Genomic DNA, 17741 nt, shown 5'->3' with positions numbered 1-17741 from the left:
ACCAGTTGATCAAATCCATAATTCTTCTTTATGTTTTTAGAGAACAGGTCTGTGAGACTCTCTTAGGGTTAGAGAATAAGCAAGACTATACAAGACATGAAAAGCCAAGCAGGAAAGATAAGGAAGAGGGAGAAAGTGCGACTGCCTCCGTCAAGAGCCAAGAGAGAGTGGATGAGTGATGAAACGTTTCTCCCTCTGAAAATGTTGCGTCCAGATGAACAGAATCAGCCTTTAGGGCACATTTTTGGAAGTTTTCGTATATCTGACCATTTTTTACAAATAAGAGCTGCTTCATCCAAAGTGGGATGGACGCCGTCTCTCCTACCAGATTTAATCCTGAAAGTTTCTCAATTATCTAGAAAGCCCACATTGTTTTTGGACACCACTCAGACAGACAGCAAGCTACACATATCAACCCTTGTCTTGCTGGGGAGGGGACCAGATAAAACCACAGTTTTCTGAATGTGGACTAGCAGTTTAGCTGCTGGTGCAATGTTTAGGAATCAGCTCAATAAGACCAGGGGAAGAGATTGGAAACACTGGAAATGGTGGACTGGAGCCGTCCTCTGAATTACTTAATTTTATTCATTCTAGAAACTACTCTGCAGGAGGATTAGAGTAAATCATTTTCATGCTCTATGCAGGCAATGCAGATGCACAGGGCCCCTTTAGCCTCCAGACAAAGTAACAAATCCTCTTCACACATTTGTTCAGCATCTCCAACAGCTCAAAAAGTTGCTTTAACTTTCTGTCCTGTTACCTTCTGCTCTGATCTGCTTCTGTCCCTCATCTTTCTCTACAACTCTGAAAACTTGCTGCTGCTGTCTGTACAGCTCATCTTTTGTTTGTTGTCCTCTCAGTCTGTCAGGTGGAGGTGGTTGAGGGGGTGGAGTCTTTGGAGCTGCCCTTCAAAACCTCAGGAAACCTGCCTGAAGATGCTGTAGTGGTGTGGAGGGACAGTGAAGACAGGAAGGTCCATGTATATGAGAACGGCTCTGGCCAGCCTGAAGAACAGCACCACGATTACAAGGACCGAACAAAGATGGATGAAGACCTGCTGGGAACTGGAGACCTCAGTCTGACCCTGAAACAGCCCACAGAGAGAGACAGTGGAGAGTATAATTGTATAGTCAACAGCAGCAGTATCATCCAATACAAAATAATCCGGCTGAAAGTCAAAGGTATCTGTCTGTCTCTGTCTTCATGTTCATATTTCAAGATTCTTTAGTTGTCATGTGCATAGTTATACAAGTGCAACACAGTGAAATGTGTCCTGAGAAGCTGCTCGACTGTGCAAAAAAACAACAAAGAGAACATTATATACAGTGAGTGAATTATATATATTATATAAATAAAACAAAACAATCTGTAAATTTACGTTTGAATGTCAGAATGTACATTGCATGAGTGCTAAAGTTTCTTGTGCCGTAGTGAAGCCAGAAGGATTGATTGTTAATTAGATTGTTAATTTATTTCAAACATGTAAACAATATACAGGTACATTTAGAAAAGAAAATAAGAGAGAAAGAAAAATACTAGATCAGACAGAAAGTGGTAAGAATGAGTCCTGTCTCAGTCACGTATGGTGGGGGGGGGGTCCTGATTTAACATACAGATGGCCTAAGGATAGAAGCTGCTCTTGAGTTTCTCTGTTTTTGCGCACACGGTGCAGAACCTTCTGCCTGATTGCAGCAATCGGGAAAAGTTTTTTGCTGGGATGTGACAGGTCCTTCAATAGCTGGGCTGCTCTAGTCCAGCACCTACTGATGTAGATGTCCTGTTGGGAGGGGAGAGCAGCCTTGCAGCAGCGTTCTGCTGTTCAGATCACTCTCTGAGGAGCTTGTTGGTCCTTAACATAGCTGTTCCCATACAAGGATGTGATGTTCTGTGTGAGGATGCTCTCCACAGCGCCTATATAGTAGAGGTGGGTTTTTATAATCGATTTATCGATTAAAATCGATTCATTAAAATCCTGAATTGATTTTTTAATATTAATTTATTTTGCCCGAAATGCCAAAATCTCAGGTGAAATCTCACAAAATTTCAACAACCACCAAACAGCTAAGACAGTAAATGAGAGCAGGAACACGGATTCTGCACAAAGACGTAAACATACAGCACGACCCGCGGATCAGAATCAGTGAGATGTCTCCTTTCTCACAGTCAGGCTGAAAGCCGACAGCTCGCTGATTCTGATCTGTCGGCGGGTCCGCGCTTTGTGTTCCCCTTATGTGCTGATTTTAAAGCTGTTAGTTTATCTCCCTTGACCGAACCAGCAGCAAAAGAAGATCCAAACTACGCTTCATATAAACAACAACAACTCTGACTTTTACTGTTTTGCTTCCACCACGACGCACAGCTCTCTCTCTCTCTCTCTGTACTTCAACAACAGTTTCCCGTCTAAAAATCTGTTTTCTGCATTATTCGATTGCTTGTTACGCTCAAGTCTACCGTTGCTTACAGCGCTGTCTGCCGCTGTTTTTTCCTTTTACTTACTTCCGAAAAGAAAACCTCATTTCTGCTGTTTACACTGAACCAATTTAAACTTTTTAAAATTATGCAAAATGCAAAATGCTTAGCCGTGTCTCTAATAAAACCACTGTAACTTCAGAGGTAACATTCATATGTTGATTAATGGTTTTCTTTTGTTTTTCCTACTGCAGAATATTTTTATAAAATCCAGGCCAGGAAAATCATCTTCATGTTTTTCTGTGTTTTATCTTCAGCTACTTTGACACAAAGGCATCTGCTGTGATGCTCACACCTTTGATAAAGTCTTGCGTGTGTCAGCTTCCTTTTAATAGATAGAAAAATATGTAAATGTACTGATCTGAATTATAATATTTCTGACTGTCAAAATTTCCCAGATTCAAATCGAATTGATTCAAATTAAATCGAATCGTGGATAGAATAGATTCGGGACCATGTAAATCGGAATTGAATCGATTCTAGAAATCAGTCACGATACCCAGCCCTACTATATAGAAAGGCCCCAAACTTCCTCAGTTGTCAAAGATGATATTTTTGTTTGTGTGTGTGTGTGTGTGTGTCTGACTGTCTTGTGTCTCCTCTGCAGGGAGAGTTCAGGTCCAGGATCAAACAGGGGACATCAGGAACAGAAGCAGCTCCATTGATCCGACTCCTCTGATGGCTGATCAATCAGTTTGATCTGTGTGTTCTTTGATTATTGATCAGTGATGTCAGAGTGGAGTCAGTGTGATGTTGTTGTTGTGTGTTTGAGACCTTTAGTGTCCATGAAGGTCTCTGCTGCCATAGATCCTCTGAACTGTGACAGAGGTCTCACTCTGGAGGAAACTCTCAGCACTTTCCAGCAGCTCCTCCATCATGGAGGACGTTCCCTCACTGTAACAGGTGGAGGAGAGAGGAGAGGAAGCACAGGTGGATCCTCTGAGGAAGAGGAGCATTCCTACAAACCACATGATCACATGACCAGAATGGCATAACTACAAAGTCAGATTAATGGGTTTGCAGGTGTCCTTAAAGTCAGAGTTCTCAGATACAGAAAACTGTCACTCTTTTTTATGTCACCATGGGTGCAGAATGAAACAGAATTTTTATGTCATTTTTTTTGTTTTGTTTATATGTTTGAAGTAAAGCAATAAATCAATAACACATCATTGTAGTATTAAAGGATCTCTCCATGTGTTTCTCTTTAAACGTCAGTCTCACACAAAGCAGACCAGTGATTTTACTTTACCTCCGTGTGACGTGTTGTTTGTATGTCTTTTGACTTCATACTGGTCATACTGGGTCTTGTGCCATTTTTGAGTTTTGGTTTTGTATTTATTCATTTCTGCTTTTGTTTAGTTTTATAATGTTATTTTGTAATGTTGTTCTTTGTTTCTATTATGTTGAGTTCATTAGTTTGAATGGAGATTTGGTGATTCCCCACTGCAACAACTGGTAGATTTAAGTGACATCAGCCTTCGTCAATGGATAATGGCTCTCTTACTGCAAATATGTTTCAGTGTTAATAGTATAAGTTAAATATCTGAATGGGATGCAGACCTGATGTGGCCTGCATCTGTCATCTTCAACTCTTCTGGATCCTGCTGTGCAGGTGGAATCTGGTACAGACCCGGTTTGCTGATCAGTTCTGGGTTTGGTGTGTCTGCTATCTGGGTAGATCCACTCAGACCGATATAGATGAAATATAAATAAAAAAACAAACAATGTGAGGATCAGGCTTTGCATTTTAGACACTGTACCTTTTAGACAGCTGTTCAAAAACAAACACAGTTAAAGGTTTCAAAGTTATTCATGCCAGAGATCAGAGTAATACTCAGCTGGCTGTTCCTGTGTGTGAGTGTATTTGTATTTATTCTGTTTTGTTTGTCCTAGTTTATTTCCTCGCATCCATCTTTCCCCCTTGCTTGCTTCCTCTCCTCGGGCTTGTGTGTGCCTTCATAGTAAACATCTAGATGTCTGCACTGTGCCACGCTGGTTTGCAGAAAATAATGAAAATAAAAGAAGCAAACAACTGCACTTACTGTGAATTTCATCCAGTTATCTGATACAAATTATAAACTGTGAATCTGCAACAAATCTATTATGGACGACATGTATATAAAGTGTTGGGATTCAGAAATTTTATTGCTACCATATAATCTGCCTTATGATAAATGCATTTAATAACATGTTTTACAGTATTATTTTATCATTAAATATTCTTTACTGGGTTTATGTTACATTGAATATGTTTGTCATCATATTGACCTTTCTACTCCCTGGTCTAGTTCATTTTATACACATTGCATATCTGTGCTTGTTTAGAGTTGATGTTCCATCCTAAAGGGTTGTAAGGTTCACTGGTGAGAGTGTCCAGATGATACATGTTGAGGGAAGAGGAGAATATAGCAGGTTAATTGCATGCATGCTTACAATACACATAAATCTAGTAGCAGGCCTGAGCGGAGGCCCAAGTGTCTTCTGCTTCATTTCTGAGACCAGCGGCAGTGTACTCTACTTAGTGTTTGATGACGAGGGTCAATAATTAGCCCTAAGGGACCCTGAGGCTTTAAGTTTATTACCTTAAAAGGCGAGTGTTATAGAATAGAGAAGTTATATGTTTGTTTATAGCCATTAAAATGTACAAGATGTACCCTTGTCTGTCAACAATGTATTTTTAATTTCTGCTGACTAGGGCTGCCACAAACGATTATTTTGATAGTCGACTAGTCACCGATTATTCTTGCGATTAGTCGACTAATCGGATCATGCATCCTTTGGACGTAAAACGTACAGATTATTGCAGCAGCATGCATCTGCTCTTATATAACTATCATTAGCTTACAGCTTTAAGTGTTTAAGGTATGTGAAAGTAAAAATAAAGACAAGATGATAGTTTATTAAACTTTTAATGAAATTTCAAGTTTGAAGCAAACCAAAAAAATATAACAAAATAGCATTTTGTGCTCAGTCCTCACAACTATACTTAACATACAACAACTATAACTTTGGGACTATATAGTCAGTATAGCAATCTACACGAGATTATTGTTCATAGCCAGGAAAGTTAGCTTTTCTACATGTTCTGCAGAAAGGCTTGCTCTCTTTTGAGAGCAGATGTTCCCTGCTGTGGAGAAGATCCGCTCCGATGGGGTGGAGGTTGCAGGAATGCACAGAAAAGATTTAGCTAGCTTTGATAGTGTGGGGAAACGTCCCTCATTTTCGCTCCACCATTTAAGAGGATCATCCTTTTTAGAAACTGTGGCTTCTTTAAAGTACAGCTGAACTTCACTTCTCACAACTTGGACATCTTGGTCCTCCTTAGATGCTGCTTCCTCATTGTCTCCCTGACTGTCTGTGTCAGACTCAAGGAGGTTGTCCAGAGCAGTCTTTTCAGTTCTACCTGAACCATTGTCTGTCTGCACTTTTGCATGCTCATGTGTCCCAGCATTTGCTTCTTTGACAGCAAGCACTTCAACAGTCCCCTGCACTCTGATGACATCTTCAGGAGAGCCAAAAACTTCAACTTTCTGTATCTGGGGTCCAAGGCAGCTGCGAGAATAACAGGGTTTTCTTTGTCTGCTGAGAAAGTGCATATACTCCCCCATCTCTGTTTTATGCCTTTTTCTGCACTGGCAATGAAAGATTTTCCTGAGCTCGTCTCCAGTTGGCTTTGGTGTACAGCCCGTGTCAGCCCTTTGACCACCTGTGGAAGACCTGAAACCGTTGTGTACTGCTGTCCACTAAGGTAAACAGTAGCAGTCTCAAAAGGTGCCAAACCTTGCTTCAGTTCTTCAAGTAGCGCCCACTGGTCTGGCTTCAAGTCAAAATAGTGTTTCCCCCTTGGCGTTACCTCGGGATCTGAAAGAGTGGCAGTGAGAGGCCAGCGCTGTTCGAGGAGTCTCTCTATCATGTGGAATGTACTATTCCATCTTGTACTGACATCTTGGATCAGTGTATTTTTCTTCACATTCATTTGCTCCTGTTTCATTTTTAGTCTTGTACTAGCCAGCTCGCTTCTCTTAAAGTGCTCCACTAGCTGCCTAGCAGCACCTAGTGCTCTGCTTATGGTGGTGTCTTTGAGAGCAGTATTGACTATGAGCTGGAGTGTGTGTCCAGCACAGCGGATAGAGGCCCATCCATGTTTTTCTTCAAGCAGTCGCATTGCTGCCACCATATTGGAACCACTGTCATGTACTACTGCTTTTATTTTGGCAGGCAAGATCTCAAACTTTGTTAGCACCTCTTCCATCCATGTCACTATATTGGCACCAGTATGCCTCTCCTCAAGGGGCATGGTATCAAGGATGAAGCTCTTCATCTTCCAATCTTCACTCAGGAAATGGCAAGACACACCCAGGTAGGCTTCTGTTGCACGACTGGTCCAGACATCAACAGTCAGGGTGAAGAAACCTTTGACACCACCAAGAGTCTGCTTTACCTAAAGATATGAGATGATTTGGAACAATAGTAAGCATTAGGGAAATATATTACAGTATATTTTTTTTCAGTTACATCAAATCCAGTTACGTATGTTAAACAACAAACATTCAACATATCAGTAAAAGACAAACAAAAAAACAAAAACAAAACAACTTTCCATTACATGCTTTAACCAAGATTAATTTATTGGTTGCTCAGTCAGCAAGCTCTTAATATTATTTCATCATGAAATGTATTAAATTCTAATACAAATTGCTATTTTGTGTTTGTGGTGTGAGAGAGTGGAGAGAAAGAGAGACCAACCTTCTCAAAGGTAGCATCATATTTCTTTTCCATCAATTTGGTGAAGTGGGATCGGCCTGGTAGGTAGTTATCATGGTAATCTGGGTTGAACTGCTTGATCATCTCTTTGAAACCTTGATCATCAACCATAGACAGGGGTCTCATGTCCGTCACCAACATGTTTAAGATTGATTCAGTCAGGACATCTGCTTGCCGAGGTGTACACGTTGTTGGCTTGGTGACAAAGTCGTCCATTGAAGACGAACGTATTTTTTTACCAGTACTGAAACACAACGTTAACAGCTATTAATATGAGCAATAATAAGTAGTGCTCTCAGCGTTAATCTCGTCGATACGACGTTAATGCGGCAAATCCCCGTTAGCTCGATAACACGGTGCGAGGGCTGCACGGCACTGACTAACGGGGATTTGCCGCGTTAATGCGGTTATGGCGTTAACATCATATTAACGAGATTAACGCTGACAGCACAAATAATTAGCAGCTTGCTGTTTACGATAATGTTAGCAGCCAACTAGCCAATTAGCTTACCGAGACGACTGTACCACTTCGTCGTCGGATGCCACAACGTGCTTCCTTTTTAGATGCTCGTGCATCGCCGTTGTACTGCCATGGAAGGCAAGTTCCATTTTGCAGATTTTGCATTGGACATTCTTTTCTTTTGTTTGGTCAAAATGCTCCCAGACTTTCGAGTTCCGTTGCCGAGTAGCCATGATAACGGAGACTGCTTCTTCTTCTTCGTCCTTGGCGTTTATCCTTGTACACGCAGTGCTGCCATCTTCTGTTTCAGTCCGTTATTACACTCTTAAATCCTACTTGTATTCCTGCACCTTTCAGGATTTTACGGCATTTAAACGATGCGTCGACTATTAAATTAGGCGTCGACGATTTTGATAGTCGACGTAATCGTGACTAGTCGACTAATCGTGGCAGCCCTACTGCTGACGTACGTGGGGGCGTGATCCTCATTGCTATAAAACCTGCATCCATTGTATTTTCATCAGAGGAAGACATATGCTGATGTTGCCTCTCCTGGGTTAATAAACTCATCATTTGATTGCATTTTTCTGGGGCCTCCGTCGTTTGTTGTCTGGTCTATAGTTGATTGATCTCGCGTCAAAAGTTATAAAAGGAAGCATGTTTTTACCAATAAAATTCTATGTTTCAGATGAATTTGAGTCGAATTGTCATGGTTATAAATCTTTCTACTTTTTTGCATTTTCAAATGCAGGACATAAATAACCCTACAATTACTCTGACAATCACTACGCTGTTTAATAATTCAGATCTGTTTATTAGTACAATCCTGAAAGACTGCTTTACAGACTAATGTGCACACATGTTCAGAAAGAGACACACTGAATGAGTGTCTCTTTCTGTGCTTGCGTTGTGATTTGGAGTTTGTACGTGGTTTGTCTGTAGGGACCACCGTAGGATGACGCTGTTTCTGCTGTTCCTGCTCCTCATGAACACACTGACTCTGAGCGCTGTTTGAATGCACACTGTGAACCTGTGGTTTGATTCACACAGAGCGACTGTGTTTGTGAAAGTATGAGGGCTGGTGTGACAAAACCCACGACCCGACACTACGTGACATTACTAACGTGTGGGGGCGGAGCCAAGTTGCCATAAAGCGCGCGGTGCGTTCCAGTACTCTATTTTAGGAGAGTTCCCAACTGAGGGAGGCAGGTGACCCTGTGTTGCAGGTTAACTGTTAGATTTGTTTATGGACTCCACTCTGTGTGTTCATCGTGTGTGGATCCACAGATTGGTCGTTTCCACGAGCGGTCTTCTCAGTCTGTCTGCGTGTCTGCGGTTTGACATGATTAATGACCTCGGCAAAAAGAAAGTCTCCAGCTCTGTAAATCCACACACTATCAAAATTATCTTTAGACGGCAGAAAACACAGTCTGAGGGGGCTTTAGTGACGTGCTAAGAAACTAACTCAACTAATTAGAAACTAACTAATTAGAAATACACTTAATCAGCAGTGGTGATGTTTTACATTCCCCATAAGATCTGGGGACCTTGGAAAGGTGTAACGAAGGGCCAGAGAAGAGAGTGGCTGTTAGTGAATCATCCAGCAGGTCGGTGTTGAAGTGTTGAGTTTTAGATGAATCTGATTTTGTCTCAGGGAAGGAATACAGAAGTCAGGAGGTGGAAAAAAAGCAAAAAGGCAAAATCCAAGCAGAGTTCAGTTAAAAGCTGTGGGGCACAAAGATTACAGGGCAGCAAACAGAGGCTTTGAGACATGTTGTAGACAAAGGTGGGTTGATTGCACACGGGCCTGTTATGTTGTAAACTGTTGGGCTGGGAAAAGGAGAGACTTGTGGTTAAATCACACCTTAATATTGCATAAAAGAGTAATGATCACATCATGTGAACATCTCAAATAAAACCTAATACAGGTACTGTTTCATGTCCACTTTAAACACAGTGACTGCAGGCAGGGGCGGATCTAGAGAAATTTTCTTAGGGTGGCATGACTTAACTTAAGTTTTAATGTTTTTTGTCAGAAAACAATCACATTGTTACAGCTTAAATTACACAAAATGTCAGAAATCTGCACTGTCATGAACAAAAATTTAAACCTAATTTTTCATGATTTGTTGGATTAACCCACTGAGGTCTGAACTACAACCAGCCATTTTTGACTCCTTTTGAGTTTACGTTTGTATTTCACTCTCAAATTGTTTCATTTTATTTTTCCCTTGCTTGTTTGGTGTCATTCTTTTCTGCTCAACTGAATTTAGTTGTTTTTTATACTGACATACTGCATTAGTATTACTGATCTGAAATCACACAAAGAACTTAAAATCCTAGTAGTATTTTTTTACTGTAAAAAAGCCGCAGACATGTTGAGTAAATATTTATAACTTCAAATGCAAATATAAATTGTACATTTTGTAAACATATACAACTATTTATCTAAAAATGCAGCCAATACACCTGCCTTTTTTTCATTTTGTACAACCATTTAAAAATATTACTAAAACTAAAGTGAGAGAGCAATCAGGTGTCACAATAAGATGCCCCACAAATGATGAGTGCCAGTGAAAAATAAGCAGTGTTGGGAAGGTTACTTTTAAAATGTATTCCACTACAGAATACTGAATACATGCCCCAAAATGTATTCTGTAACGTATTCCGTTACGTTACTCAATGAGAGTAACGTATTCTGAATACTATGGAATACTTAATATATTATCATGCTGTTTACAACTACGTGAATGTACTATTGCTGTGATTTATTACTGTTACTGAAGGTCCGAAACGTAGTAAAGGGACCTCTGGCTAATACGTCGGGTTAGTGTCGGGCTGGTAGCCGAAAACTAGCTTTACTTTGTTGTCTGGGTCAACTTTGCTTGCGGAGACAGAGAGAGGCGTTGAAAGGCTGCTCCAACGGAACTTATTGTTTCCGGAGGAAAACACGAACACAGTGTACAGTTGAGTCTTAATAGCCTTACTTACAAATTGGCTCCTCAGGCACTCTTCTTGGCTGCAGTGGTTATTATTATATTTACATGCTTCCAGCTCCCGTTTTTGCTCCGTGACAGCTCGGACTTTTCCTTTCTCTCCCTCCCTCGCTCACAGACACATAACGTGTATGACAGTCCATTCTCCCTGCAGCACGGACTACACTGCCCATGAGGCTACATTCTTTAGAGCTATGCCTGTAGCATTCTGCCTTTTAGCTTAGCACAACAACAACAACAAAAAAGCGCTCTCTCACCCAGGAAACAGGCAGAGAGAGAGCGTCACCCTGTAACCATGGCAACCGTAACACTGCCGCCTGGAACAACAAAACGTAGCTGTCAAACAAACCCAAACAGTCCTGACCCGCGACAATATGAAACAAGGAAGTACCGCCGTGTATTCCATTTATTTCACCAAAGTAACTGTATTCTGAATACCACCTTTTTAAACGGTAACTGTAACGGAATACAGTTACTCATATTTTGTATTCTGAATACGTAACGGCGGTACATGTATTCCGTTACTCCCCAACACTGAAAATAAGTTTGTCCACCAAAAGACAGAACAGCACAGGGATAAACCTGCAGGCCTGACAACAGGAGATGTATCACTCTGCTGGTTTTCTACTTAGTGACAGTGTTTACGTTGCAAATGTACACACAAAACAAAACACCGACTACACAACAGAACAACTACACAAGACAGCACAACACACTAAGTATACACTCCACACTAAACGTCACAAATCGGCCACATCTAAAAACTCTCTCTAACTCGCTCGCTCTGTCTCCTAAAACTCTCCCCTCTTCCTAAACAACCAAATCCCACGTGTTGACTTTTTTTTTTGTTTGTTTTTTAATGGTCGACATGGTGCATTTTTCCACCGACAGGAAAGCGGTGGCTTTTTCCCTTTCTTTACTGTTTTCGCGCTGTCCTTAGAAAACGCATAAAACACACACACACACACACACAAACGTGACGACAGAACTTAGAAAAAAAACATGGCTTATATATATTATCATAACTCTGGATTTACTGGCCTGTAATTAAAATGTAAAAACTTTGAAGTCCGAATTTTCAATGTGGGCCGAAATAGAGACTCAGCTGGCTGCAGCTTGTTGCTATGTCAGCTTAAAATAGTCATGTGATTTGGAGGTGCAGCATGTCCGTGGACCACAGAGGGTTAATGACACTCACCTTCCTTCCATTTCCAGAGTGCAACATCCAACCACCTGTGTAAAATCCGAAATTCCCATGGTGTTGTTCAAAATGTGCTCTGGCACAATCATAAGCATCGCTTGCTATTGAAAACAAGAAAAAAGCCGGTCCTGCTATGGGCTGAACCATTTGTTAATGGTGGAGGGGGGGAACACTATGTAATATATTCAGTTTTAGCATTTATATTCACTGTTGACTGTAACTACGCTCAAACTGTTAATGCTATCTTCTTTTAATTAACAACAACAACAACAATTATCATATGGAAAACTGGGGTGGCACTTGGGGTGGCAAGGGATCATTTTAGGGTGGCAATTGCCACCCCATGCCACCCTTCTAGATCCGCCCCTGACTGCAGGTCCTCCTACATGTGGTATGACTGTAGTTTATTGGCACGTTGTCAGTGCAGATATTTTCACTGCTGCTTATTCTCTGGCTTATGCTAGTTTTGCCCCACTCAGGAAATAAGGGACTAGTTTTTGAGGATTGATTCATTACTCCAGGAGAGAAACAAAGACTTCAATGATGCTGTTCTAGGCTGTCAGTGCTGTGACAGGTCTATGGGAGAGTGCAGCCTGTCCACCCATTTTAAATTTCATTTCAATTCAATTTTATTTATATAGCGCCAAATCACAACAGCAGTCACCTCAAGGCGCTTTATATTGTACAGTAGATCGCACAATAATAAATACAGAGAAAAACCCAACAATCATATGACCCCCTATGAGCAAGCACTTTGGCGACAGTGGGAAGGAAAAACTCCCTTTTAACAGGAAGAAACCTCCGGCAGAACCAGGCTCAGGGAGGGGCGGGGCCATCTGCTGTGACCGGTTGGGGTGAGAGAAGGAAAACAGGATAAAGACATGCTGTGGAAGAGAGACAGAGATTAATAACAGATATGATTCAATGCAGAGAGGTCTATTAACACATAGTGAGTGAGAAAGGTGACTGGAAAGGAAAAACTCAATGCATCATGGGAATCTCACTAAGTTAGACCCATTTTAGGGATGCTGAAGCCTCCCTTTTTTTTTTTTTTTTTGCCTGTCCCGTTTGGCTCTTTTGCCATCAGAATTATTCTGTAAAGGCAAAGAAAGATGCCCAACGGATTTACTTTACCAAACGGACCATCACAGCCTTGCCGTAATGGTCTATTTGATTCACCTTTTATTGTTTATTTTATTTTTCATTTGCTGAATACGGGACAGACTTTACTGGGAGAAAGAAAGAGGAAAAGGAAAACAGCTGTGAAGAGGGACGGGGAAAAAGGGCAAAAAAACAAAAACCAACAGAGTAAGCAGACAAAAAATACATATATCGATCACCTGGATCACCTGTTGAGAAAGAAAAAAGAAAACAAGCAGAAGAAAACGAGGGTAATAGAATAAACAACATCACAATGATATATGGGAATATGGCAGTAAATATTAAATGTTAAACATTATTGTGCAGCACGTAAGATCGACAGCGCACAGTGTGCTTTGAGGTAGGAGCCAAAAAGGGCGTAGTTTGTGTGTGTAATCATCCGTGTGTACACCTGTGAGCATGGACGCGCTTGTTTTTTAAAAGGTTCCTTCATGTAATGAGTTGGGAGTTGGGAGTTCGCCTTGTAATCGGAAGGTTGCAGGTTCGAGCCCCGGCTCGGACAGTCTCGGTCGTTGTGTCCTTGGGCAAGACACTTCACCCGTTGCCTACTGGTGGTGGTCAGAGTGTGAATGTGTGTGTGAATGGGTGAATGACTGGATATGTAAAGCGCTTTGGGGTCCTTAGGGACTAGAAAAGCGCTATATAAATACAGGCCATTTAATGATCTGCTAGAGGGTGTGGAGGTGGAGGAGATCAAAACTCCAGACATCCAGAGGCCCTCAGAACACAAGAGACCAGGGAAGACCAACAGAGGGGCAGCCGCGTCACTATCCCAGAAAGAGCTGAGGAGAGTCCCAGATGAGGCGTCACTCAGCAGCCGCGGAGCAGAAGCCAGGGGGGGGTTGCAGTGACGTGCCCGTGAGCTCTGCCAGCAGCCAGCTGTGCCTGAGTGACCGAGCCCCAGGCCGAGAGGCCGAGGGCACCCCACCTCCGAAGTGGCCTGAACGAGCCCCAGGCTCCAGGCCCGGATAAGCAGCCGCCAAGGAGTGAGCCAGTGTGTACCTGGGCGCCCATCCCCAGACACAAAGAACCACCAACGCACCGATGTCTGAGGGCGTCTGCCACCGGCAGGGGAAGTGGTGGGGGGAGATAGGCCTCCAAACCTTGGAGGGCCTGAGATGTCCCCAGAGAGGTGGATTGACAAAAACTGAGCTTGTGCACCTTTCAAACACTCACTGGGCATGTCAGTTGCAATCAATCAGTGCAGTTCTTGAGACATTGCCTGCCATTTTGGAGTGCCTATCTGCAATTGGATCCTCCATAGCTGTTGGTCCCAGAGCAAAACTCTACAAGTTCTCAGCAGTCTATGCACTACTGATGTTTCAGTCGATTCTTTCTGTAACCAAAGGACTCCACAAATTCCTGCAGAAAGAGACTTTAGACCTGAAAGAAGCTTTTATCTCCAAACAAGCTGTGTGTGACACACTTAAGGGCAAACACTCAGATGCATTTGGCTGCGTCAAACAATGGGTCAGAAAAGACTTCACAGACTTGCAGTCATGTCTATTGAAAAAGACATGCTTCAGCATATGAGTCAATCACAACATAGTGATTGACCGATTTGCCACTCTTAAAAACAGACGTTATTCTTTGATACTTCCACCCACCAAGTATCTGGTGATTGCAGATATAAAAATTATGTACTTTTTTATTTTCAGTTTTTTTCTTGTTATTGATGCAGCAAACGCATTTCCTCTGTTTTCTTGTTGTACTGTAAAACAGACTTTTTCTGTTTTGTGAAATTTTGTGCTCGTTCACACTCGTTTGTGCTACATTCGTTCACATTGTGTGCATCTCTTGGGGGCTAAGCGATGCTTTTTGAGTAAAGGTTGAAATACTGCCAGCTTGAAGGCCTGTGGTACATAGCCGATTATTAGAGATAGGTTGATCATGTTTAAGATTGAAGAATTAATTAATGGCAGGACTTCTTTGAGCAGTTTTGTAGGAATGGGGTCTAAAAGACACGTTGATGGTTTGGAGGAATTAATTATTGAAGTTAACTCAGAACGATCAATTGGAGAAAAAGAGTCTAACTTAACATCAATGGTACTAAAAGTAGCTGTAGATAATATTACATCTGTGGGATGATTATTGGTAATTTTTTCTCTAATGATAAAAATTTTATTTGTGAAGAAGTTCATGAAGTCATTACTAGTTAACGTTAAAGGGATAGTTGGCTCAACAGTGCTCTGACTTTTTGTCAGCCTGGCTACAGTGCTGAAGAGAAACCTGGGGTTGTTCTTATTTTCTTCGATCAGTGACGAATAGTAAGATGTTCTGGCTTTGCGGAGGGCTTTCTTATAAAGCAGCAAACTATTTCTCCAGGCTAAATGATGATCCTCTAAATTTGTGACACGCCATTTCCTCTCCAGCTTACAAGTTATCTGCTTTAGGCTACGTGTTTGAGAATTATACCACAGAGTCAGGTACTTCGGATTTCGGAAGCCAATTGAGTCTAATAACAGATTAAATGCCATGTTGAGGCTGTCATTTTTAGCATCTGCATGGATGTTAAAATCACCCACAATAATTATTTTATCAGAGCTGAGCACTAAATCAGATAAAAAGTCTGAGAAATCAGAGAGAAACTCTGTGTAAGGCCCAGGTGGACGATAGATGATAACAAGTAAGACTGGTTTCTGAGTTTTACAGCTGGGGTGGACGAGGCTAAGCATCAGGCTTTCAAATGAATTAAAAGTCTGTCTTGGTCTTTCATTGATTAATAGGCTGGTGTGAAAAATTGCTGCCACACCGCCCCCTCGGATGGCATTATTCAGTCTTTTAATAACATTTCTTATCATTTCTATGCCATTGACATTCAGCCTCATCAGCTCAATAGGCTATCCACCCTAGTCCACTGCTTAAATCAGGGGACTGATTCACTCTGTAGCAAATACTTTGTCTTAAACACCAACAAGACTGAGACCGCGATCACAGCTCCTCATGAACTACAAATATAAAATTGGTTCTTGCTTCTTTTTGTTCAACTTTAAGTCCAACATTCAAAATCTTGGTGGAATATTTGATTCTTCTCTGGGCTTCAACTCACATATAAAATCTGTCTCGTTCCTGTTTCTTTCATTTAAGGAACATTTCTAACTGTGACATATGGTCTCCTCGGCTGAACTGGAAAAAACTGTTCATACATTTGTGTCATCGTGTTTAGATTATTGTAATGTCCTGTTTACCAGCCTGGACACATCATGTCGTTCTCACCTCCAAGTTATACAAAATGCTGCAGCCAGACGACTAACATGTTCTAACAAGCGAGCTCACATTACTGCTATTTAATCTGCTTTATATTGGCTCCCAATAAATTTCAGGATTTGTTTCAAAATTCTTGTTTTAACACACAGAACACTAAATGATCACGTCCTAGATTATTTATCTCAACTTCTTACAAAATATATGCTGCTCGTTGTCTCCGTTCACGGACTCATGATGTGTTAGTTGTTCCCTGTACACGACTAAAGACTAAGTGTGACAGAGCCTTTCAGTCTGTGGCACCAAGGCTGTGGAACAGTCTGCCTCCACAACTACGTTTAGTCCACTCTGTGGATTCTTTAAAAAAGATGTTCAAATGTTTCTGTTTTACAGGCTTTCTAATGACAAACATTTTATTGATTTATTATTTATTTATTTTGAAAGTACCTGTTTATTTTACTGTCTTATTGAATCTTTATTTCCACTTAATGTTCATGTTTATTTGAGCCTTTTGTGTGAAGTGCTTTGTGACCGCTGTGAAAAGTGCTTAATAAATAAACTTTAATTATTTATCTCTGAAAATCAATCAGTCAATAATCAATCAGTGAGTTTGTGCGTTTGAGTTTGTGTGTTTCAAAGATGGAGGCCACGCTGCTCTCAGAGGACTGTGTGTGGTTGTGGTAAACGTGTGAGCTGCTGCTGCTTCTTCCTCACATGTTTGATATGTTTCATATTTCCAGCTGATGCTGATCACACTAACCTTAACATCACAGACCATCCTTTGGTTCTTCTTCTGTTCCTCTGAAACTTCCTGTGTGGTGCCTTTCACATTAAAAGCCCTCCCTGACTGTAAAGACTGGACTGTGCTGCAGCTGGTGGAAACAGTGTGTAGGTGTGTTGTGTTTGATGGAGGACTGAAGTGTGTGTCCAGCTGAGCTCTCTGTGTGCTCATATATACAGATGCTGATAAACACATGTTTGTATTTGGACCCTGTTACTGATCAGGACCTGCTGTGTGTTTCCTGTCCACAGGTCTACAAAGAGTCGCACTTCCTGCTGTGGTTCAGATGTTCAGCGTGTTGCTTTGTTTCTCACATGTTGGCTCCACGGTCTCTGCTGCTGTGGGCTGATGTCATGCAGCAATACAGCTGCTGAACATCTGGCCTTGTTTTGCTCCATCAGCAGATATTTGACTTTTAGATCACATGATATTTGCATGCAACCTTCAAACACATGTGGAGAATTCATTATTTCTTTGAGAGATTTTTTAGTAAATAACAGAAAAAAGAAAGTAAGAGAAAAGCAAAACTTTAATTCTATAAAAGAGTAAAAATTCCACACACATGTAACTCACCACTGTGTGAACATCACAGGGGAGAAATCGTTTCTCTGAGTCAGAGATGAGTGTCAGTAACACAAAAGTAACACTCAGTGTCATGCAGTGACTTTTACACAACCAGATCAGATGAACCAACTCACACTAAAA

The 17741-nt window shown here is 41.3% G+C and overlaps 1 protein-coding gene across 1 annotated transcript; it reads left to right on the top strand.

Moving 5' to 3' along the window:
• Positions 1-860: 860 nt before the first annotated feature.
• On the top strand, positions 861-4567 carry LOC134622675 (butyrophilin-like protein 10; the record flags this gene model as incomplete). Its single annotated transcript, XM_063468064.1, has 2 exons — positions 861-1181; positions 3077-4567. Coding segments are annotated over 2 exons (413 nt in total), but the record flags the coding sequence as incomplete, so codon positions are not given.
• Between the last annotated feature and the right edge of the window lie 13174 nt (positions 4568-17741).

This window comes from Pelmatolapia mariae, unplaced genomic scaffold, assembly GCF_036321145.2.
Source record: "Pelmatolapia mariae isolate MD_Pm_ZW unplaced genomic scaffold, Pm_UMD_F_2 NODE_ptg000137l+_length_47770_cov_1, whole genome shotgun sequence".
NCBI classification, from domain to species: Eukaryota; Metazoa; Chordata; class Actinopteri; order Cichliformes; family Cichlidae; genus Pelmatolapia; species Pelmatolapia mariae.
This window is presented reverse-complemented; position numbering and strand designations above follow the sequence as displayed.